Here is a 24,751-nt window from a genome sequence, read left to right as displayed (position 1 = left end):
TGACGTTCGTGGACTTACCGTCGGTTTCTTCGATCTTCGGAACACCGGTGCCACCTTCGCAGAAGATATCATAAACCAACTATTTCCATTAAGCTGCAACCGATTGATTCGACGTTCTCTTCTTTCGATTTGCTCGTTTGAAAATGTATGTGCACACACACACACACACACACACATATCGCATTTGTATGTATGAATACTCTCGGTCTTTTGGGAAATTTGTTGCGAGTAGCACAGTGTTCTAAACAGAAATCGAACAGTTCAACGAGATTGCGCAAAGCGGTAGCGAGTAAAACACAGATGACAGGTATTCAGCGGCGAAACTACTCGGTTAAAAGTGGAGTTGTAGCGATCTGGTGCAAAGTTAGTAACACGCAGCTAGAATCACGCGTAATTAGATTCGCTTACAGATAACTTTTACCGTAACCGTATCTACAGATTTCAATAACCTTCTCTCTCTTCCGGAAATCTTACTTGTCATAATTTTTCAGTACTTTTCGTTTAACGACTGTTTTATGTATTCGGTGTCCGGCGAACAAGCAGCTTTCTATGTTTCTTTGTGTATTTCGCGCGTCTTGAAGTTCGAGCGCGAAAACTCGATCGTTTTGTATGAATCCTGAAACACGAGTATTGTTTTTCTTTCGTGTGATATTCGTCGCATCGAACCAGACTAACGGTACAGGTGGAATCTCCTACATTGACTATCGATATAATTGAATCATATCAAATACGAGGCGAATGTGGGGGGAAAGAAAAGACAGAAAAAGAGTATGTAAGAGATCGACGAGATAGCGTAGCCATGTCCCATACGAGACTGCAAGTTATCTCTCGTTCACGAGTTGCGGATATATCGGTCAAAACGGAAATCACATCTATGCGTTTCATGCTTCAGCACCTTCTGTGACTTTTTATTTCGGCTCCACGTACTAACAAACGGCGCTACTTCGTTTATCGCGTTTACCATCCATCAAAACGTATATTATATAACGTAAATGAATAAAATAAAAATTGACAAATGTTTTATTATTATTTCAAAAGAAGAAACGAGCAAAATGTAGCGTGGAAAGAGACAAATAAGGTTACTTTGCTAAGTTGTAATTAAAGAGAAGCACGAAGAATACGTTCGAAGGAAATGTACATTGATCATCAGGCAATTTGTTCGTTTGTATTAATATTAATATCGTTGTTGGTGTGTCTGTTTGATCGCGTCTTTACCTTGACAAATATAAATGAAAATATCTTTGACCGTATTTCCTACGTCAATGTCGATCGCATGATTTATACGACTCGGTTAGCCAAAACAACGTAAATTAGCAAAAATAAATATCCTCTGGCTACGTAGGCAGCGATTCGACTCGACTCGCGAGACGAGCTTCGCTTTGTTCTCGCAAGGGTGTTCGGAGAAGAACAGCCTCGCTCGTAACATGTATTTGTAACATAACGTTGTTCAAGCGGAACAGCCAGTGTACAGGCGTGTTTGCGTTTCGTTATGAAAAGCATCGTGAGAAAGCGACGGCGCTGTTCGTGCAGCAGCAAAGGTTGTAAAATGCGTTTGCGTTGTTCCAACTGTAACCAGCACATTCGTTGATTAATTACGTATTTTCTCTTCGCGGTACTTGACTGGAGTTTGCATAATCTTGCGGCTGGCAGCTGGTAATCTCGAGAGCGAATCGGTCCTCGCTTCTATCGAGTTTAGGGATTTTACTCGACAGTCGCGTGTGGTTTCACGATCGAGATTTCGTGCCACGCCGAAACCATAGAAGAGAGAATTTTCCTCAGATCCAAAGACCATAGTTATCGACTGCATCCACGGATACGGATACGAGATCTCGTTCCCTGTCATAAGTAAATATTTGAAAGAAAGGCCTGCTACCTACTATCACTGACCACTCGTCGCGAGCGTTTCTCTCCACGCGTAAAAGTGAAATGCTCCCGTGCGCGAACACGCGCCGTCTCGAGGAGAAGTCGGTTGGTTCGTTGACTTGGAAATTCGTACAATTAGTGGCGATAGCGAACGCGCGCTTGCAATTTGTTTCCTTCTCGGGTCGACGAGGCGCTTAATTTCCCATCGACGAAAACTTGTCGAGGTCTTAATCCGCGAACTGAAATATTTGCTTAGTTTCGTGTAAACAAAGCGAATCTTGTTCTCCATCTCGACACGGATGGTTTGCGTAAATTGCGCAAACTCGGCTGGCGCGGGTTGCCGCTCGTAAATATTGCGCAAGTATAGCCGACGGCTAATCGCGAAACAAGCGCGACAAAATTTAAACGATAGAAAGTTAAATGGTTTACACGTGCATTACGAATGTATATACCGAATAAGAATCTGTACACGTATGTATCCATATGTATCTGTAGATACGTCCGCGGTTTGTACACGTAGGAGAAGAAGCGCAACCAGTGCCACGCGCGATATTTTATTTCTTCTTCCTTCAGACCGACCATCCTGCACGATATTTCTAACGCGATAAAAATTAATTAGAAGCTGTATCATAATAATAATAATAATATAATAAAATAATACAAGTAAGTTGAGACAATAGGAGACTTGCAATCGCAACGAAGGTCATCGCATCGCGTGGAAAATGTAACGCGTCCAATCGCCGTCAGTTCGCTATCAAAAATTTATTCGAAGTCTAACGTCGCGTGAGTACGTCCGTTCCATCGATGGAAGAATTTCGCGTGATTTTCGCTACGATCGATGTTACATTAAAAGGGCGCGGTTGCGTGGAATTTGAAATTAATTAAAATGAATTGCGGCGAAATAAAGGTGAAAGAAGGTGGAATGGAGAAGAGGACAGCGCAGAGTAGGAACCGAGAGTGCGATGTTTCTCGCGGCGAGCAAGCGGAGAAAACAACGTGCAAAACTACTAAGGACTGTACGCACCGCGAAAAGAACGACGAATCGCGGCGATCTGTTTTGTCGAAACAAAAGCGATCGCACTTCTGCCAAGATAGTCTGCGTTTCTCTAAACGCTTTCTTACGATCGTACGCGTTCTTGCGATCCTACGTTCTTACGTCTTTAAGCGTTCGTTCTCGATTGCTCGAGCAACAGCGATCCAATCGGCGAGCCCCCCGCGCCCCGGCCAACGATACATCGCGATCGATCGACGCCGCACCGTATCGGTTTCTCATACAGTTGCTAGCCGAGAATGCCGCGCAATTTGTCGGAAGCCGACAGAAAGAAGAATCAATTCGACAAGGAAGAACGAGTTCATCTATTGGCTATAATGAAGCAGTACGCGCCTCTGTTGGACAAGAGCGCTTCTACCTTGGCCCGTAAAAAGATTTGGACGACCATCGAGGACGAGTTTAAGAAGGCCGGTTTTACTCGCAAAACGTCCGCTCAATTGAAGAAATATTGGCAAAACTACAAGTATCACTGCAAGAAGGCTATGGCGTTTGGCAAGGTATTCTCTTCAGGTTTTCCCTTTATCCATCGAATTCGCGTTAAAACGTGCTCGCTATCTAAATCCCATCGACATTTCAACGAGATCGAAGGTCCGCGTCAAACCTCGCACTTACGCGTTCACCTTCTTCCGTAGCTTCGCGTACCTTCTCCTCTTCCTGAAACAGCTCTGACATATAATGGACACATTGTAGGAAAATAAGAAGTGCATAGAATCGGAGACGAGCGAGTGCCTCGAGTGGAATAGATACCAAGTTTTCGTAGAGAATCGGTCGCCGGCTAAGTTTTCGCAAATTCCTGACGTTGTTCGATCGCTGGCCGATCATTTGCAGAGGTCGCCGACGAAATCAGGTGGCCGGTTTCGTGACAAATACGAAGACAACGCAGCCACCGCTCACCATTCCAACAACCTGGATGCTTTCATTGGTATTCTTCTCATATTTTTACCTCTTGCCTCGGTAGTTGTCCATCTGCCCGTTTATCGTTCGCTCGCGTAAACCGTCTAATATCGTGGCCCGTGCAAAGTCCTTGCAGTTGCATAGTCTTTCGTTCGAGTTGTTTAAAACGGCGATCGAAGCTCGTCGAGGAAACGATGGACAAATAAACGGTTGGCCATTTTAAGATCTGTCGCGAGTCAAAGTGGAGCGGAACGACGACCAAGCGTCTGACGATTCCAAGGCGGAAGGCACGAACGCATTGGAGAATGTAAGCCTTAAAGAGGACATCAATTTGGAGGAGAGAAAGGAGATCCTTGCGAACGAGGATCGTCTGGTGGTATCGACATCGTCGTCGTTGTCGTCATCGTCGTCGTCGTCATCGTCGTCGTTGTTATCGAGTAACGCGACAGAATGCAAAACTATGAATCGGATCGTTGTGTCCAACGCGCGTATTTCCAACAACAGCGTCACCGTGTCGGTGATTTATCCCGAGAACGACAACTCGTACTTTCCCACAAACGCGATCGACGGGACGGTGCAGACGTCTTTGTCTTCCAGGCGGACAGGTAAAAAGCAAAAAGATTGTTGTTTGTTACTTGGAAACAACGGTCAACGCGTCCAACGTTTTTTTCATTTTAGCGGACGCTGTGTGGAACGAACAGCAGGCGCAGCAAGGCGACTGGTTGAATTCGAGAAAAACGCGCGCCACGAACGATGGTGCACGCGCGATGCCATTCGGTTACCATCACAGTTTAGCGGAAAGTAAAAACGACCGAACGCGTTCGAAGGAAACGAATGCAAGTAAGACAGAGAGAAGGGGAATCGGTGCGTGGATCGTCGATGTTGTGGATCCGATGAAAACGAGATATTTTTGCAGACAGCGAGGTATACGGTTCGTTGGAATGCAACGCGAACGACGATTCATCGCGCGATAAGAAAATGGAAAAATCGTCGAAGGAGGATGGCGACCTGATCGCGACGGAGAGCGACGAGAACGAGGTCGGTGGTGTCCGCGCGAGAAACTCGACAACTCGAAGGGACCAGAGCTTCGGAAAGGGCTACGTTTTTCTCACGGATTATCGTAGTCGATTGAAGCACCGGTTGCTTCTGCAACAGCTCGAAGTACGTTGATGGTAATTTTAACCGAGGAAATTGGGCGCAGAAACAGCGTTAGCGGTACAAGACGTTTGTCGGTTCGGTTGGTTGCAGGCGGAGGAGAAACGGTTGAAGATCAAAATCGCGGAAATGGCCATTCAAGAGGTGCAGCTGAGGATAAAAGCATTGAGCGAGGATATGCGACGCACGGAGGAGTTGCATCGGTTGCGTCTAGCGCGCACTGCAGCTGGAAATCGGCAAACGTTCGAGTAGCCAAACCGTTGCTGAAAAGACAAGAAAAGGTGGAGGGCAAGGTGGTGCGTTCACGTGTGCTTCAAATTATTTTTATTAATCACCATCATTATCGTGTGTTACGATGTCGTGGTTATTTAGAAAAAACGCCTGGGACCATACAAAATAACAATGCGCTTAGATTTTCGTGGTAACCGAGCAACCTAGCTATGTATATCGAGGTCACGATGTTCGTCTCGGTTGCTTCCGTCGTCCATTCGTCGTACGACCGTCCGTATCGTCGACGAACCAGCCGTGGATCCTCGATCAACCACGGAACACGGATAACGTGTTATCGCGTAACAACAACGTTTCTTCCGATCCGATCGTAACTGTCTGCCCCCTTTTCTGTCTTTCTCTACTCACCGCAGTCGCGATTATCGCAAACCCGCCGTCGCGTTTATTTACAATTTACAAGCATGTCCGTTCGTTCCCTGCCACCTCGCAACTAACGATTTTCCTCGTATTTAGTGATTGTTAATAATTATCACAGAAAGTTCGTAAAACAATGACCTTGACGTATGTCGGCGTGTACGCGTGTCTGCTGTGTGTTTCGTGTTCTCGTGTGAATGTCACGTGTGTCCGTGTAGTATGTACCCATCGAGAATCGTTTCTTTTTCGCTTTCTTCCTTTCCGCCGCGTATTTTCTTCTCTTTCTCCGTTTTCTTTCTTCCTATTTCTGTCTTCCTTTCTTTCTTTCTTTCGTTCGCGTTTGCTCGCCGAACGGGAGAGTACCGTACGCGTTCTAGACGGAGAAGTTTGTCACGTTGCTGAGTAAGTAGAGTAGAGTAACAGTAGATTAGCGTTTAGTATATAACTAGCGATAATAGCGATACGAGTATAGTGGCACGCATTAGAATAGCCCTTTTAACTTTGCAGCATTTCAAAATATCGAGTAACGCTATAGTAGAATAATTCTTTTTAATCGTACGCGTGAAGAAATTCATTTTCTTTTCATTCGAGTCATCGAACGAGCGAGAGCGAACGAGCGAGCGAGAGAAAAAGAGAGAGAGAGAGAGTGAGTGAGAGAGGAGGGGAGCGGAACCGATCGATAGTTTAACTCTCTCGTATTTTATCTTATTTTTGCGAATCATCGAACGTTGGAAAAGTGATTTTCCTTCGGTTCGATACAACTCGTCGGAAAAACTTGTCGTTTCCCAAACCAAGGGCAGAACGTTGTAAACCTTATAAAGCCGTTTTGATTGTCGCGATAAAGTTGCCCGTCGAATGGAATTCGAACTCGATATCCTAACAGCTGGTCCGCGTCATACGACACGAACGAACACGACCGTGTTTCCATCGCGTTCATCACAATTTTCAATATCCACGTGAAATGTTCTGTTCAAGAAGCCGGAGAACTCTCCTCTTCTCTTCTCTCTCTCTCTCTCTCTCTCTTTCTCTTTTTCTCCCTGCGGATTTACTAATTCGTAAAATATTTATAAAAACGAGCTTTCGCGACGATAAACGCGCGAAAAGTAGTAGTAGTAGTAGTAGATATATCTTGCGGAGGAATGCAAAACTTCGAAGAAGATATTTCAACGCGCGTTACCACGTATTTTTACTTCCTCTTTTCCACTCGCTTCCTTGTGCTTCTTCCTTTCCTCTCTCTCTCTCTCTCTCCCCTTCCTCTTTTTTCTCGAGTTTCGTCGTATCACTCGTTTCGTACCACTGGCAAGTTAAAAGGAGGAGACTGTAGCTCGACGAAGCTTTACTACACGAACTTTACACGGAAAGCATCTACAAGTCTCAGCTAAGCAAAAATCCTTTTCCTACAACGTCTTTTGGAAATGTAAAAATTACTCAATCGAGCCAATTGCCAGTCCATGATTCGCCGGTACACGAACAAGTCGCCGTCTTGTCGAGCCACTTCTCCGATGCACGCGCTGTTACAGCCGCGGCTTCGACAATCCATTTCGAGTAACCGGCAAACATCCAAAACGAATTTGCCGATTCTTATCCTTCGCACGGTTGCTTGTACGTCGGCTATCAACGTCGCTGGATTTTCACGTTCTACGACTGTGTAGCATGTCGGTGGAACGCTTGATCGGAAAAGCTTCGGAAAAGCTTCGGAAAAGCGAAACGAAACGAACTCGAGAATATCTCGGAGAATAAGAAATTGTCGCTGAACGAAGTGCACGAGTAATGCGAAGAACAAAGCGTCGGTTAAATCGCGACAGGATTTTCGAGTATACGCGTCGTCGATTTCTGTCCGATCCGATCGAACAGGTTAACAATCTGCGATAAGAAAGATGGTTAACGTTCGGTCGACGCGAGCAACGGGGATATCCGGATCAATCATACGGATGAAAGAAAGCAAACGTTTCGCAATCATCGAATTGATATAGTTGAGCCGACGACACAGCACGAGTTAACTTGCCAACGATCGATCGGCGTATACGTACGATATGATAGCACAGAGCCGGTGGTTCTCCTGTTCGGTCCACCTCGGTGTACCTCGATTCAATAAATCTGCTTGCGAAGATTTATCGCTCCTTATAAGCTTCTGCTTGGTTTAAAGTCGATGGAATAACGCGAGGATCGCCGAAGTAGCGTTGAAACTCGAAAACATCGGCGTTGACTCGCGGCCGATCTGCTGGTACAGCGAGTGCTGCTGCGAATTCGCTGGCTTTTTACATTTATTCGTCGGTTAAAAAATGTCTTGTCGACAGCGCTAACATAGTTCTTCGATTATTGCTACTGTTTGACAAGGTTCGACGAGTTCGTTCAACAACCTCCGTTCGTTTTCTCGCGTCCGTCCACGTGTTTCCTCCGATCGTTCGTCCAACGATCGAACCTTTGGAACCTTCGATCGGAGAAACTCGGCGATCAGCTGAGATTCGCGCTGTCATCGATCGTACAGTTTCGATTAAAAAGAAAAGGTGGTGGACGAGTTGCCGAACGTAGCACGCATACAGGTACATCGCCTTGTAGTCGCATGCGACTCCATGCGAATCCACATTCTACAATCTACCGGTTTTCGTTATAAATGTAAACCGTTGTTCTTGTGCATTGCACGTGGAACCGGTACGATGCATTGCGTGTAATTTCCAAGGAACAAGAGTAAACGCTAATTCTATCTAAAATCGTTTAAACTTTCTTTCTCGCTACGGATCGTAAAGTAGATGAGAAGGTTACCTTCTAACAAGAACAACTTTGGTAATACGAACGACAAACGGGACGGTTCTTCCCACTTTGATTTAGCTGTTTTAACGTTCTCGTAGCCTGGAACTTGCTCCGTGACAACTAGAAAAAAACCTGTCAAATGTCACGGCTATTGAACTTTTGGCAAATACCAGCTACGTACGTTGTATACGTTGCATCACGCGACAGACGTTCGCAAAGTGTCTCCCATCTCGCCCCTCTTCCCATCGAAAGACGCAGCTGGTAGGTTTGCAAGGGAAGGAGGCGATCTACGGAAGAATTTCGAATTTTTGGCGCAAGCGAGAAGAAGCAGGAAGAGGATCCATCGCAAACCCGCGTTTCCGCGCTGTCGCCGCTATCCTCCTGCTATTCGTTCGCCTCCAGGTTTTATATCGCTCGTCTCCAACTGTGCAAATTGGAAAGGTTTTTAAGCCAAGTAGCGTACGTAACAACGGGAGAAAAGAGCATCGAATCGGAGAATGTGTCGACGCACAATTTGGCAGAGACTTCTCATTGACCCTCGAACGAAGGCGGCGTCGAAAATTGAGCGCAGATCGTGCGTGTTTATCCACGCGAGAGTTTCCTTGCGAAATATTTGTTACACTTGAACGACCTGTGCTTCCCATAGAAATACAGGGTGGTTGGTATCTGGTGGTACAAGCGGAAAGGGGGTGATTCTACGTGAAAAAAGAAGTCGAAAATATAGAATAAAAATTTGTCGTTTGAGGCTTCGTTTTCGAGAAAATCGACTTTGAATTTGCGCTCGGTACGCGTGCACTTTATCGCGTCTCGTTATAACGGATCTCACTGTAGATCGTTGTCTCGATGGAAAAATTTAAAAAAAAAAAAGAAATTTTTATTCTATATTTCCGACTTCTTTTTTCGCGTAGAATTACCCTCTTTCCGCTTGTACCACCAGTTACTAACCACCCTGTATAACACGATCGACGTAGGTAGAAAAGAACGAGCCGTGCGTCATGGATATCGCGCGCCAACGTCTTTTAAAACGTATGCGACGCGCGTCGCACGCACGTTCGGTTAACACTTTTCCAACCGCTAGCGATTCAACAGCATACGCACGTCCGACCGGCAGTTCAGGGGCAAATTCTCCCTGGCGCCGGCTCTGTTTCGGTTTAGACTTTCCAATATCATTCTTTTCGTTCATCGCGAACGGTAAGTTTTTCAAATTGGTATAAAACTGTGGGAGCTTACAAAGCAACGCAACTGACGCAACTGAGCAAGCTACTTTAGTACTAAATAACAAATTACTGCTCAAATAATGAGAAAGATTGTCGACAACGAAAAGTCGATTAATAGGCTATTGATCGGTAAGCGTCGGAGACAAAAAGCCGATTAATAGGCTGTCGATCGGTAAGCGTCGACGATGAGAAGCCGATTAATCGGCTATCGGTCGGTAAAGTGTTAATCTGTTAACGTCGAAATCTATCGCACGACCAAACTACGGTCTGCAGCGAAGTACCAAATTACCAAACATAATACAACGATGTAATTACAATAATAATGTAACAATAATGTAACATAACAGCCAATAGGAAAAAGAAGGAAATAGGGCAAGTTAATCCGACCAAAGTAGATCAATGGAATCGTGGAACGAGAAAAACACGCGTAACTTAAGTAGACGAGCGAATTAGGCGTGAGAGGAACTGGCTTGGATTTATTTTCGGAGTTGTTTGTCTCTGAACTTCCTCGACGACCTTAATCCTGGGGGCGCGTACAAAGGCGTGGTCGTTTAGTCGGTCGTATAATTTTTGCTGCTGCTATATGTGTACGTATATGTAGATATGTGTGTGGGTATAAGCGCCGGGATGGCGACGATAGCGTCGATATAATTTATGTAACAGCACGAAACGAAGGATGTAAGACCGTGGCGTCGCGACGCCACTCGTCGGATGTTAGGCATAGTGGAACGAGTATTTTCATTCTCGGGAAAGTTTTGCGTGTTTTGCGTTCACGTTTATCACCGACGCACCGATCTGTAACCCGTGAACGATCGATCGCACAACGTTTAGGAAAACGTAGGCAGATCTGGCGATTTGTACGCGCGTTTATGCCGAAACGATAGTCGTAAGACGTCTGGAAGAAAGTGAAACGAAATACGTAACTTCGGGCGAAGCTTATTAAAATTCGTCGCTGCAGAGTTTCAAGAAACGAGAAAGGTCAGGGCTACCGGTTTATGTAAATTTGAGTTAAAAATAAATATGATTTATCGACTGAATTCGCATACAGCGTTGTTGCGTAAGGTCGCTTGTTAACCCTTTGCACTCCGAATTTTATTTCAATTTCGTTGCCAGCAGCTCCCACGCTTTTAATTATTTCATTTGAAATTTACTTTAACCAAAAAATAAGACAATTTAAATAAATAAAGGAAGAAAGAAATTCACTTAAATACCAGTTTATTCACACTATTGTTGTATTTTGTAATTTTTAAGTGTACGATATATCTTGAAACAATTTCCAGGATCCAATCCTGCTTTTCTTTCGCACGTTTCACAAAAAGAGGTGGGACTCGACAAAGGAGCTCCTGAAATGAAAACTCATGTCGAGGCACACTCGACATAAGAGTGCAAAGGGTTAATGGAAAAATAAAGTAGGCAGCGGGTCGCGAACCAGCTATCCGCGATCAACGTCGTCAATTTCAGTGAAACACAGCGGAGAAAATTGATTCCAACGATCATCGCTCATCGTCGGTCGCGTCCAGTACGCTCGTCCAAGTCGAAACACGAAGGCGAACGTTTAACGTGGAAACGACGTTGAAACGGGTCAGGTGTTTAGGGAGGCTCCAGGGTAAAGAGTAACGAACCTCGACGACGAGGGTCGACGCGTGCTAACGAGCCGCGTGCTTCAGACTTCGTTTCACGCTTCGTCGTGTCGCGTGTGTTGCATGCCATTGCTTCGACTTTTTCAGAAACATATCGACCCGACATCCACGAATTCTTCGTTTCAATTAGATCGCAGCTGGTTTCTCGAAACGACGCGAGAACTTATCTCGGCCTACATTCTGCTCTCCTTCTTAATTAATGCTTTTTATTTATCTTACTTTTTCGTTTGTCCGTCTGGGTGGAATTCCTGCAAGCGAAATTTTCTGCCAAGCAATTTCAACGATTCGAAATTGTCGGACGAGCGAAAGGGATCGAAGGTTCGTTAGAATCGGAGAACCCGGGCGAACTGTTCCGCGGCGTCGTTCTACCGACCGCGTTTGAAAATTGAAACGAGAAATCGCTTTGACGAGGAAATGCGGCCAGTCGATAAAACGCTCGTCCTTTCCGCTTTCCTCTTATTTTAATCATTTCCTGCCCGCTCTCTTTCACCTTTCCTTCCTTTTTCTCCGGTTGCTTTCCACTCGACGCTCGCTTGCCGCGGTATCGAATCGACGATTCCAAAGTATCGCAAAATTCTCCACGCCCCCGCGTTTGCGAATCCATCGAATTCTCGTTTCGTTCGTGCCACGTAAACTGCGTGTTCGCGAATATCGAAACCTTCCACGAATATCGTCGCCTTCGTTCTACGCGTATTCTTTGCTCTATTGATCATTCGCTCGTTCTTCATACGCTTGGCAGCCTGTGGCCATAATGTTTCTACTGCCGTGGTAGGTTCCACGCAGAGAACACGGCCAGCGTCTACGGGAAAATTAGTTTCCTTTTTGCGTTCCGTCGAGCGTACACCGATCGGAGGATCTCGGCAATGTCGGATCTCCGCCTTTTAACACGTTGACTGCAGCGTCACCCATATTCGGGTGACAGCAAAGTTTCCAATAGAATCGCGTCACCCGTATTCGGGCGACACCAAGGCCTCCAACGGAGCCATGTCACCCATATTTGGGTGACACCAAAAGTTTCTCGTAGGGCCGTGTTACCCGTGTTCGGATAACGCCAAAATTTCTAATAGAGCCGCGTCACCCATATTTGGGTGACGCTTATTTGACTACTTGCGAAGGATCGTCGTAGGTATTTGAAAAGATATTCCACAGAAAGTAATAAAACTATTGAATTGTTATAAAAATAATACGGAAATGGTTTATTAAGAAAATTATTTAGAACGTAAAACTTTAAAGTATTCTATACAAAGCTGAGGTTTGTCGGGACATTTTGGACAGTAAGTTATTCTTTTCTTTAAATTCTCTCGTGTCTTTTATGTGCGTAACATAGCTTGCATGCGCATCTATTGATTCCTTCGAAGACAAGGATTTTTTGTATTCTCAGGCAACCGTAATAATTTTGCAGCTAATAATTCTCTAAATCTTCTAATATTTACATGCTTCCTCGTTGCAATTTTGTAAACCGTCAAAGCGTTTACAACAGAAATTCCCAGAAGGAGTTGAATGCCAAGTTTTCAGTACCATTTGATTCCTTTTCTAATTGCGATGGCATAAAAAAACCATTTGGTCAAAATAATACATACTCGTGGCCCGAAGGAGATTTCATTGTAAACACGCGCGGCAGTCAACGTGTTAAAGTCAATTTCGCGAGGACTCGATTTTTCCTGATTTTGTCGTCCGTCCCTGTTGTCGTTCGCACAAACAAAGTGCAGAGAGGAAGGGAGAGAGAGGATCGCGTCATGTCGATTCGCATTATGTGCTACCTACGTATGCGTGTACGCCGGACTGCGTGCTTATGGTTATCGAGCCGCCCGTTTTCCTTATCTGTTCGAGCGATCGATTTCTCTCTCTATCCGTTTCGACGACCGGACCGAAGTAACGAGACGATCGTCCGGCTTGAAACGATCGACGACGCACGGTGCGGTCTCGACGGGGCTCGAGGTTACTCGCCGCCTAACGACAACGCTTGCACGATTCTAGGATCGGCTTTGCTACCCTCCCGGAACTCTTCCAGGGTTAATTTGTCGTCGTGGTTTTTGTCCATCTGATCGAAGATCTTGTCCACCCTCTTTTGTGGCGTGTTCTCGTCCTCCGCCTGCGGCTGTTGCCCCTGAAACACCAGGCGACCGATCTATTAGAAACAAGCTCGACATTTCTACCGCGCTTCGCCTCCTCCGAATCTGCCAGCTTCCACTGCGAAACTTTCCGCAGAATCGTTGGAATGTTCAGGTCGCGCGAGCTCTGAAAGCAACGCGCTTCCTATCGCGCGTATACGCAGCGTAGGATTACGAAGAAAGGAACCGGCGTATGATTAACGCGCGTCGTATGACGTTACCAAGTCGTAAGAGTATTGTTCCAAGTTCACGTTATGCACGCGCGTTTATCTCGGAAATGGAGAAGATAAAGTCACGGAAGGCCGCTTAATTCGAGTTTCTCGTGTCGGCAAGTTTTCAGATAAAGCGTTTGGAAAAAGCGGTGGATTTAACGCAAATCGAGTCGGTCGATTTTTTCCCTCTTCCGCTGCTTCCACCGAGTTTCTATAGCATCGCGTCCTTTTTCCATTTTAATATTTTCTACGAAATGTACGAACTCGGTGTACTTTCTCTTACGTTTTTCCACAGTCGCTCGCAATTTCATCTTTTTCATATCGCACGTGCGTAATCTGCAACCGTTTGAGTCGCAGGGATATTCGAAAAATCCCCAACAGCGCTCGTCGTATTTCTTACTTTTATGAAATACATCTATAATATTATATTTGCGTACTATCAATTAATAAATATTTCGAGTTCTGTTCGATAAAAATTATTGAGAAGATAATAATGAAATTTACCATCTAATGACATTACCATTACCATCTAATGACAAAATCTGCAATCACTTAGTTGCCAACCCAATGCAAAATACCGTGAGTCGTCCGTAGCGTTCAAATGGCGCTTTTCCACATGAAACCTAAACAGCGCGTTCGCGCTGCTTGCGACTCGAACGGATAACGAAGAAAGAAAGGGACAAAGCGATGCGTACGATTAACGCGCGTCGTACGACGTTAGCGAGCCGTGGGAGGAAAAAGCACGAACGACGAGAAGCTTGTAAGGCGATACTTGTCGATGACGAAATTTTTTGAACCGCGTCGGCTGTAGCATCGACGATCGTGGAAATTTTTCCGCTAAATTTTTCATGCGCCGATCGCGATAGCGGTAAACGCTTGCACAACAATGCACGCATTACGTATTCTGCGAGCAAACCTATCTTGGATCTCGCGTTACGTTGCCCCGACGAAGAAAAATACGTGCATTGCAACGATCCGTGTACCATTTACATTAACCGTAGCAGTTTAACGTAGCAGCCATTTAACGTGCTTTACGAGAAAACGCAACGTATCGCGCTGAACGTTTATTTCTGGTGTATAGTACACGGTGTTGCGCGTCGGCTAAGAGAAATCATCGGATTAAAATGTTTCTTTGTTGTCGGTGTCCCAGTTTCTTCGCGGAGCTCGAGCTCGCGCGCGTCCGATTTGCGGAGGATTCGAGGCTCGCCGTTTCGTTTAACGCGAATGAAAATTACGTCGGTCGCAGTGCATAGTCTTTCGTCGACGTGCGTAACTCGTTTATCGAACGCTCAACTTCGTTTGTTTCCGTCGTTTCCTAGATATAATCGCGTTTTAATAAATCGCTCCACGCATTCCGCGTCACGTAAACCGGAGACTTTCGTTCGTCCGCCTGCCTGCCGTCTTTCGTAAAATCAACTCGCAACGAATCGAGTTGGTTGGACGAAAAAGTTGGCGAAATGGTTGGCGCGCTAAACACAAGCGCAAGCTAAGATACGATGCGATAAAAATTCCACGAGTTTCGTTGATCACCGATAAGGGATGCGTTTACGCGCGGCACAGCTGTCGTTCCGGTTGCATACGCTCCAGGCGACTAGTTATTAATAGTAATTAATGCGTGAAATATTTCTGCTGGTGAACTTTCGGTGGTTTAACGATAAAATTAGGCCGTGAAACATAGGGTCATTAACGTAGACTCGCGACAAAAATGCTCGAGATAGGGCCGAAAGCACGGAGTTGGGCGCCTGGTAAATGCCAGACGCGATTTCGTTCAAAATGAGCAGGTTGCCGTACGCAGGCGTTTTTACTCGCTATGTGCTCTTAGCATACGGATACCACGCGCATAATTTAAAGCTGGGGTTGAAATAAAAGGTGAATAATGGCCGGCCGTATGCTCGATATCTCTGATAAGAAAAATAGCAGTGGTCAGTGGGCATAGTACGCTTTTCTTTCCTTTTTATTTTATTGTCGGCTAACGATTGCCTGTATCGACCTCGCCTTTTGTATATCGTCCGTGCAAAAAAAAATTTAGCTCAAATGGTCGTTGAAAATTCTCGATCGGTTCTCGAACGAGAATCGAGCTGATCGGTGACCGATTCGAAATATTAATCGATTCGTAAGCAACGAGTATTCATCGACGATTGTCTCGCAGGCTAATTGCAGTATTCTTGTAGACAATGCTTGAAATGGGAAAACCTACGTGGCAATGGTATTGAATTATAATTAAATAATATATAGCATAATATGATAGAATAAAAGTTACAATGGAATAGAACGGTATAAAATTTGAGATTTTTCATTCGTAAAAAATTACTACTGGCGTTAAATGATGATAATACTGATACGTCCAAAGTTTGTATGTATAATTATATAATATCCAAGCGAATGTATGGATATTAAATATCATCAATTATAAAACAATTCTTACTCCGAGCATTGTAAAATACACTTTTGTAATAAAAGTGAAAAGAACATCTTGGAAAAATATATTTTCTGTTTTTATACGATTTACTTAGTGAGAAACAGAGTTGATACTTTCAGTGCTTTCAAGTTTAACCGAATGGCGCATTTAGCTTTCTCTACAATTAAGAGTTGGTACATACAAGATTTTCTAAAAATATAATTCATTTTTCCATGAATATTGACTGTATTAGTATGTTATGACGCATTTGAATTATCGCACACTTAGCATCTTATCTTCAATTATTTACTTAGTTATTGGTCATAGACCTGTAGCGGTACTTGATAGTAATCTTTCCAACGGTTTCTGTCCGGTGGCTCGCTACGCAAAGACCTTATTCTTCGGACAAGATAATTACCAGATGTCGATACATCCACACAGAATATTTTCAGGTAGTCTAAGGATCCGCTATACATCTTATGATTTAATTAGCTAAGGTTTTCCAAAGGAACAAATAGTCTTTGTCTTAACAATCCCTAAATCTATTATCTGCTACGGGAAGATAGGGGAAATCTGCCTTTTTCACGTACAATGCTTCCGACTTTACAATGCGTCCGTACAATGCGACTTTCTTTCAAGCACGGTTAGCATCCTTCTCCAACCCCCAAACAGAAATTAACCAATTAACATCAACGTTCACTCCCCTCACTTTCCGAAACAAGGCTTTCCTCAATGATTCCGATAATCTCGTATCCTTAGACATCTTTGACAATTATACGTAACGGCGACACCTCTGTAGCATCATCGTAACGGAAAATCAGTCGTTAAACGCGAGTCGATAGTTGGTAGTTAGCAGTAATAATTGATCCGAGTTTCTTGACATCTTAAGCAATCATCATCCGCACTTGTATCATGCGTCATAACGCATCGACCAGAAGTCGAACTTGTAATTGCGAGTCCTACGCATAGTGTACACATAGAGTATATGTTAATAAATATACAGGGTGGTTGGTAACTGGTGGTACAAGCGAAAAGGGGGTGATTCTACGCGAAAAAAGAAGTCGAAAATATAGAATAAAAATTTCTTTTTTTTAATTTTTTTTTTACATTTGTAGGAAGTGTAGTGGAGTAGTTGCTGCCAGGTGAAAAGAGAGTCGTGCGTTTCGTCCCGGGACTACCGGTGGACTCGTCAGTAAGGCTATGCCCGGTAGTCCCTGCCTTAGACGAAGAGGGAGTCTCGCTAGGTGCGGTATTTGTATCAATCGCTCGTATATTCGACCGCTAGCGAGTTAGACAGACTCGTTGTCGTCGTAGCCCTCTAGTGTTGGCGGTTGGTACCAGCGGATCGCCCGGGAGGTGTTGCGCCGCGTTGATGCCTCGACCTGTCTGCGTCCTATTGATACCGATCCGCCACAAATTGTTCCATCGAGACAACGATCTACAGTGAGATCCGTTAGAACGAGACGCGATAAAGTGCACGCGTACCGAGCGAAAATTCAAAGTCGATTTTCTCGAAAACAAAGCCTCAAACGAAAAATTTTTATTCTATATTTTCGACTTCTTTTTCGCGTAGAATCACCCCCTTTCCGCTTGTACCACCAGTTACCAACCACCCTGTATATTGTTAAATATATTCAAGTGTTTCTTCGCACCTATCACGACCTATCCACCTCAGGCTTTTCACTGTCGGATGAACGAGTACCTAATGAAGCATGAAACGAAGTATAAAAGAGCGAGCACTAACTTTAAGACACGATTCGTGCAGTTTCTCACATCTCACTGAAAGTAGATGTTTCAAAGGAGGAGCATTTTTGACTTTGAGTTTTGAACGAAAAACTCTAACCGTTCGTCTATGCAAATACAAAAATACAAAAGGAGTCTAATAAATTAAATTTTTAAAGTGTTATTTCGATCTATCAGAGATGCAACCAAATTATTGTCAGAAGAAATATCTGGGACCCGTGAAAGAAATCGATGATTTTTCGCTAACGTCGCTCGGAATTGAGCAGTCTATCGATACGATCGAAATTTTATAATTTCAAAAGTTCAACAATTTTTAGACAATCAACGAACTGATCGAGGATCTTAAAACAAACGTCAAGTCCGCTATGGTTCCACGCTATTCAGGATTTTTTTTTTTTTTTTTTTAGTTATTTATTTAAATTTTACAATTTGTCCAGTACGACATTTGGTAAAATATTATAGCTTAGTGGTATAATAATATAACATGTGGGTGCCTACCCCCAGCGGGGTACCATCTTCGTGTTTGTTAGGTTATATCCTTTATGAGATCTGCTGGGTGTTTCCTTTCTAGTCTTCTTTCTATGCTTGATGTGTTGATCGTTTCCGCTGCTAGCCGGTTTGGGTGCGTTGCTATTCTTTCTCTGTCCTTCTTGCGCATCTGCTAATCTCCTCCTTGACCGTTGGTATTCTCAGGTCTTTCCGAATATCTTTGTTTCTAACGTACCATGGGATATTTACTATTGTTTTAAGAATTTTAGCTTGCATTGTCTCTATTTTGCTTATATGGCTCATTGCTGCTGTTCCCCATAGTGGTATTCCGTACGTCCAAATTGGTTTTATGATCGTTTTGTATATTTTTAATTTATTTTTTATGCTTAATTTGGATTTTCGACTTGTTAGCCAATGCATTTGTCTCTGTTTGGTGATATCTGTTTTCGCAGTGTGAATGCAATATGGAGGAGTGAGCATATTCACATTATTGTCATAATTATAGCAAGTTTTGAATATCGGTTTATCAATTTTGAGAACGATGTGTGTGAGAAATTCCTATTGCACGCTTTCAAGCAATTTCATGATATGCGACTGCGCTGAATTCTATTTTTCAAATGCGTATTCCAGGTGTGACACGATTAGAAACGAGTATATTTTACAAATTTCGTTGTAAACATATCATTCTAAACGTTTCATTGTGTGGTTTTTTAACGAGATCCAGAGATTTTGAGGTGTCGTTTTCTAGAAATTTGTAGAAGATAACGAGGAGGAAAAAATACCGTCAAAATAAGTTTTTGTTTTTGTTTATCCGGCGGTGTACCATTTATGGAGTTATCATTGATCGAGTATTGTTTCATTTTCCACGAGAAATATATAGCATGACATTTCGAGATAGGAACAAATCACTTCAATTGTCCAAGTCATCGATTAAGGATTTCTATTGAGATATGTGTAATTTTGTGTGCTACACTAGATTAGCCACATTTAGTAACACACATATATGAGTATGAGTGTGTGAGAGTATGTGCGTACACAGCGTCTCGTAAAACAGACGAATGCAACTGTTTCGTTGGTAATGCGATATAGAAGATGGCGAGAGAAAGAGAGTGCTGTGACGCGTGCAAATATGCATCGATAAATATCTTGAAAATCACATACTAAATAAATCTGAAACTATTTTGATATCAATTCTAAGTATAATCTAAGTATTCCTATACATTTATTTCGGCGATTAAGATCCACAATTCTCAACAATTTCATCCTGTTACGAGTTTTTTAATCATAAGAACAAACGATAAAGAGGTTACCGTGACGCAAAAACTTTCGATATTTTATCTTTGTTACTAGTTTCACGGGGAAGAAAAATCCCTTTAGCGAAAATGAAAAGATACAGTGTACGGAGTGAAGGAAAGATAGTAAAACGCAAAATAATTGTTAGAAAATAGATGTGTGTACATCTGTATTGTACGAGCGAGGAATAAAAAAGGGGAAGACAAAAGGAAAACGCCATGAGACGAGTGCATCGCGTATGTGTCGAATGAATGAATGTGCAATAAACCAAATTCATTTCTGTTTGAGATGTATAAGAGAATAGGGCGGTGTTCGTTAATACTTCAATTTTTTATGTTACATATAAAATAGTTATTCTGTTATTTAATAAAACCTTATATATCATTACTTTAATAATAATAAAAATAAAAAAAAGATAACAAGTAACAATTAAGAAGAAGCTAAAATTAAGGATTAAGATAAGAAAGTTATAAAATCCGTCCTGAAGAGAATCTTGGAGATTCCATAGATCGACTAAAATACATCAATTTTGTGGTGGACAGAGTCAGTGAAATTCATCGTCCTGTTAAAACAGTTACGACAGTCGAAACGGTTGCAGTTGTAAATGTTGCTTTAACAGCAAGTAATTTCGCATTCTTCTGGAGATTACATTTACGTTATTACATTTACCTTATTATATTTTTCGTTTCGAAATATTTACAGTCGCCTTAGCTAAATTCTGTATATAACTCCGTAATGATCAACTCAATCCAATCATTCAACTTCTACCGTTATATTTGCAAACATGTCAAATAAGAGGTACACTCGTTTTTACTACATTCTTGACTTAGGACAGTTTCATCGTCACGGGCACAAGCGTACGGTCGAGGGACAAGTTATGGAATCTCTAAGAATTTCATATACGAATGTAGTATCGCATATGATTCGCCTATCGAATAGAGTTTGAACATTCAACCTCCTAATAATATCATCGCGATTGTGGCGATTAAACGATGTAAAATTGCCGCAATGTTTGGTAGCCAATTTTAACAATTTATGTTGTTCTAAATATGAAACATAAATGTTATTTGAAAATTATGTTTATCTCTGATGTGAGATTTATAACAAGGAGATAATCCGAGATAACACTACTATATTATTGACAAGGAGAATGAAGAGAAGAGCACCAAAGTGGGATTCTCGTGAATTACCAACTTAACCTTAAATGATTTAAAAGAATGATAATAGAATTTAACAACCAGGTGACGACCTTAGAGATAGCTAGCTTTCCAGGCGATGCTTCCGGAGAAGCCTATAGCTCTCAGTTTACGAATTAGAATACCATGGTTTATTTAGCCTTTTGGTATACACCGAATCAACCTGGTAACCATTGTTAAGCTCCTCTGATAAATAGCGACGATACATCAGGAGATTTGTCACAACGAATCTTCCTGAAACGAAACCACTTTGCTCAGTTTGGTATAATGTAATTTTCGATGGGCAAACGGGGAAATTTGATCTACGTATTAGCCTCTTGAGTACGATGCGCCACTATAGTGGCTTTCGCGGATGTCATCTTAGATTACGACGCGCCACTATAGTGACTCACTGTACTATTCATTATTCGCTTGCCGTTTGAACTAAATGATCTTTTACATTTGTCTTGCTTCACACTTCTTTTGCCCTCACAACATTTTATAACTGTAGCGGCACATGTGTCATAGGACGTTTCGATTCGAAGATGCCTCATGTAGTTGTTTTGCCACAGAGGATTAACACAGTACGACGCACAAAATGTAACAAACTCTGGACAAAGCAATATTGTTGCTACGTGCAATCGTCAACCAGAGTCAAGTTCAAAATTTTCGGTACACTCGCGACCAGTATAAATAGACAACCATGCTTTCCAGACATGAGTCGTCGAGATTATCAGTCGAGCGAATAGGTATAGCGAATCAGTCTAAAGAATCAGCATAACGAGTAGTATCGAGTATGCTTGTAACGAATTGCATCGAGCGAGCGACGTTTACGCCTAGCTCCGTATTCCACATTTAAATATACTTGTAAATACATTTGACGAAATCAACTCGTCTTGTTATTAATTTAACCAACAACACGTCTCACCGTCCATCACATGCCTTTTTTTAACATGCCGATCCGTATTTTTCTAATTTTTTAGAATCTTCAGCCTCAAAATGTCGCTTGAAAATAGAAAACGAAGAACAATTTGAAAAACACTGTCGCGTTATGAGTGTGAGAATTGTGACGTGGGTCTGTGTCGTACCGTGCTTTAAAATATATCACATGCACTTGTATTGTTAATTATTAAAGTAAATTATTCAGGTTCAAGCATATACATCATATCTTTAGGAAAAATTACAATTTAGATATCAAACACTTCGTTCCAATGTGATTGGTACAATTCAACCGAACCTGAGAGGTTAACTTTCCTGAAATTTTGCCCACGACGATGAACACACAGATTGATCCGCAATTAGAGATGGCGTTTCTATCAGCGGATTTAATTATAAGCGTAACGATACCCGTTTTCTGAAAGTGCGAAAAAATACCTGCCTTCATAGAATAATATTATAAAATATATAATAAGAATATAACAATTCTGCATATTATGAATTTGTAGAATTCAAAGAAAACGAGAGACGATCTCTGCCTCTCAGTTAGATGATCGATGAAGCGTGCTGAAATGACTTTCTCGATCGACGTAATCCGCGTCGCGGCTGCAATTTTCCCGCTTTATTGCCGCCAATGCGAAGCCGACGTTATCGATAACGTCCAGTGGTTGGCGTCGCAGCGCCGGCGTCGGTGTTCCGCGAGGAAATTCGGCTATCGATCGGCCAATATTTTCCACCAGTTTCGATCAGCTAATCGTGCGATTAATCGCGTTTCGCGGATCAGGCCAGAAAAATATGCTCCTTCAATCTGTCCAATGGGTGGAACTTCTCAGCGGACGTTTCACGCGTTTCACGTCGAAAGCGCGTTGCGTCGGCGGTTCCAACGTCGTTATTATTCGACCGCGCGTATTCGATCGACGACTACGCGCGTACTATGTAACGCGTTAGCGCAATGGATAATTATCGACTATGTTTATTCGATCAAACAAGGGATGGCGCGACAATTACGAAATTTAATTTATATTGGATGTAACGCGTATTCTACTTGCAATAGAATTAACCGAAACAATTGTTCCGCGTAATAAACGACGCTGCGTTCAAGTAGTGCGATTCTCGGTCGGAATCACATCAAACGTCCACGTTCGCAACGCATGCGGCGAAGAAATAAATTTATATAGTCGACGATCGTTACGGGAAATGTTTGCAGCTCGATTCAGGTACGTTTTTCCAGCTGGCGAAGATAGAACAACGCGCAAGTACCTGCTACGAGAAGGTATAAAGCGACAGTGATGTACCTACCACCATCTCGTACATCGCATCGACGATATTGTACATCTCCTCCCTCGTGATGAAACCGTCGTTGTCCACGTCATACAGCCGAAACGCCCCTGAAAATAAGAAACAAAACTCATATGGTAACTGCCGCGAGATTACTTGGTGCAGCGATTCCAACGTTTCGAGTGCCTACGTCTAGAGTTTTGAAATTTTCAAAGATTTTCCGAGAGACATTTCAGCCATAAACCATTGCCATGGTCGTGCAAGTTATTCAAAACGTCGATCTCGAAGCTTTTAATTCGAAGCTGCCTATCATTGTATTCGTCAAGTTTTTTCAGATGCCAACTGGCTATGCTTACTTACAGTGAAGTTTCTCGTCCAGGTTGCCGCGCGACGTTACCGACAGCGCCCTTATAAACTCTTCGAACTCTATCGTGCCATCCTGAAAAACAATCGTTCGTGCAATTTGCGTTACAGCGGATCGGAAGCGGGATACGTTGGTTCGGCTTTCGATCGTTGAACAAATTTCGTAGCCATGTGTACGCTGTATGTGGCGAATTTGTCACGGAATTACCCAAATCGTGGAGGCGATTGCTTGCGTGTGAAATCTGGCCGATCGCGTTGGTCGTTTCGGAGCGACGTTCGCCTCGGAGAAAGCGAGATCGTAGCGTCGGGAAGTAGTACAAGCGCGAAATTAAGGAAACAACGGTCGCGTGCTGTCGTTTAGTATGGAAATGATAAACATGGAAATTCGGCTAACGGTAAATCTAAAACAACAAGAATATCTAAGAAGTGAAATCTAAAAAGAAAACGAATTACCATCAATCGATAAACCAATGATTAATGGATATTCTTCGTTCGAAATTTCTTGGTCGCTTCTCTTTTAAGGCCGAATTTAGTTATTCTGATTTAACAGCGAGAAACGGGAACCGTGCATAGGTCAAAACCATTTATAGAAAATCGATATTACACAAATGCTTGAGAAAAATGAACTCGCCTCGTCTAGCGATATATTCGAATAGAGACGATAAGTGTTTGCTTCTTTGTCGCTTGTGATTTTCGTGGTCAGAGTAAGGTTCGTAGAAGAGTAGAGTTACCGATAGCACTCGAACGAACACGTTAAAGCGCGCGGATTAAAAAGGCGTTACGAAACTTACGTTGTTCTCGTCGAACACTCTGAAAACCAGCGTGGCAAATTTCGATGGATCGCCTTGTGGAAAGAACTGCTTGTAGATCTTTATGAAACCCTGAAATCACGCAACAGGCACTCTTATCTTCAAACTTTCTCTTATCTTGGCGTACATATTGATTTTCGTTTAATTAACGTGCCAGCTGAAACCAGGTCATACCTGTTCCGTCAGCAGGCCATCGGGACAGTCTTTCAGGAATCCTTTGTGCCTAAACAAACGATCGTCAAAGTTATCGAATGTACGTTTACTCGCTCCCCTTCCAATCTCACTTTTCTTTTCCACGAACGAACCAGCAAATTGATAAAACATTACCGCGAAAGCCGGATAGACGAAGCCACGTATCCGACTAACGTAACGTTACTCTGACTTTTTCACCATCTGACTACGCGTTCTATTGGGTTGGCAACTAAGTGATTGCGGATTTTGTTATTAGGTTGTAATGACAAAATCCGCAATCACTTAGTTGCCAACCGAGTACCTATATCGGTCACGCAAACGCTAGTAAATTATCTTCGAACACGAGCAAAACATAATCGACCGGAGACGAGGAAATTTACTAGAAATTTTCGAAAGCTTTCGTCTCGTCGATGGCTTCGTAAACCACCGAACACAACGTGTACGTGTAATCTTTTCTTCTCATTGTCCACTGGACGTGCTTGTCGCGCCTCGAAAGCTTCGCGGTTTTATACATATTGACTCGTGACGTCGATTTCCAT

The 24,751-nt window shown here is 43.0% G+C and overlaps 2 protein-coding genes and 1 long non-coding RNA gene across 6 annotated transcripts in view; 1 reads left to right on the top strand and 2 right to left on the bottom strand.

Annotated features, from left to right (window-relative positions):
- The first annotated feature begins 22 nt into the window (after positions 1-22).
- On the top strand, positions 23-11,303 carry LOC126866006 (uncharacterized). Its single transcript, XM_050619014.1, has 6 exons — positions 23-3,411; positions 3,605-3,836; positions 4,033-4,413; positions 4,487-4,648; positions 4,725-4,969; positions 5,057-11,303. Exons 1-6 carry the CDS (start codon positions 3,154-3,156, stop codon positions 5,213-5,215), a joined length of 1,437 nt encoding a protein of 478 aa, XP_050474971.1. The 5' UTR covers positions 23-3,153; the 3' UTR covers positions 5,216-11,303.
- The window catches only part of LOC126866014 (frequenin-1), a 50,005-nt gene continuing 35,431 nt past the window's right edge, over positions 10,178-24,751 (bottom strand). For all 4 annotated transcript variants that reach the window (XM_050619044.1, XM_050619063.1, XM_050619053.1 and 1 more), the window contains 5 exons: positions 24,195-24,243; positions 24,003-24,092; positions 23,209-23,287; positions 22,870-22,958; positions 10,178-13,320 (listed from right to left, as the gene is read on the bottom strand). In XM_050619044.1, the coding sequence (XP_050475001.1) occupies positions 13,153-13,320; positions 22,870-22,958; positions 23,209-23,287; positions 24,003-24,092; positions 24,195-24,243 (475 nt within the window). In that variant the 3' untranslated portion in view covers positions 10,178-13,152. The remainder of the gene's footprint in view (positions 13,321-22,869; positions 22,959-23,208; positions 23,288-24,002; positions 24,093-24,194; positions 24,244-24,751) is intronic.
- LOC126866034 (uncharacterized) lies at positions 18,063-22,863 on the bottom strand. The gene is made up of 2 exons (XR_007689760.1): positions 21,095-22,863; positions 18,063-20,889 (listed from the first exon to the last, which is right to left on the bottom strand). It is a non-coding gene; the product is annotated as an uncharacterized LOC126866034 (long non-coding RNA).

This window comes from Bombus huntii, chromosome 1 (genome assembly GCF_024542735.1).
Source record: "Bombus huntii isolate Logan2020A chromosome 1, iyBomHunt1.1, whole genome shotgun sequence".
In the NCBI taxonomy this organism is placed as follows: Eukaryota; Metazoa; Arthropoda; class Insecta; order Hymenoptera; family Apidae; genus Bombus; species Bombus huntii.
The sequence above is the reverse complement of the archived record's forward strand: the minus strand, read 5'-3'. Positions and strand labels throughout refer to the sequence as shown.

Bases quoted from the DNA above. Each gene is read 5' to 3' on its own strand.
- LOC126866006 (XM_050619014.1), top strand. From the start codon at position 3,154: ATGCCGCGCAATTTGTCGGAAGCCGACAGAAAGAAGAATCAATTCGAC. The intron at 4,649-4,724 runs GTAAGACAGAGA...ATATTTTTGCAG, and splicing joins TTCGAAGGAAACGAATGCAA to ACAGCGAGGTATACGGTTCG. The intron at 4,970-5,056 runs GTACGTTGATGG...GGTTGGTTGCAG, and splicing joins TGCTTCTGCAACAGCTCGAA to GCGGAGGAGAAACGGTTGAA.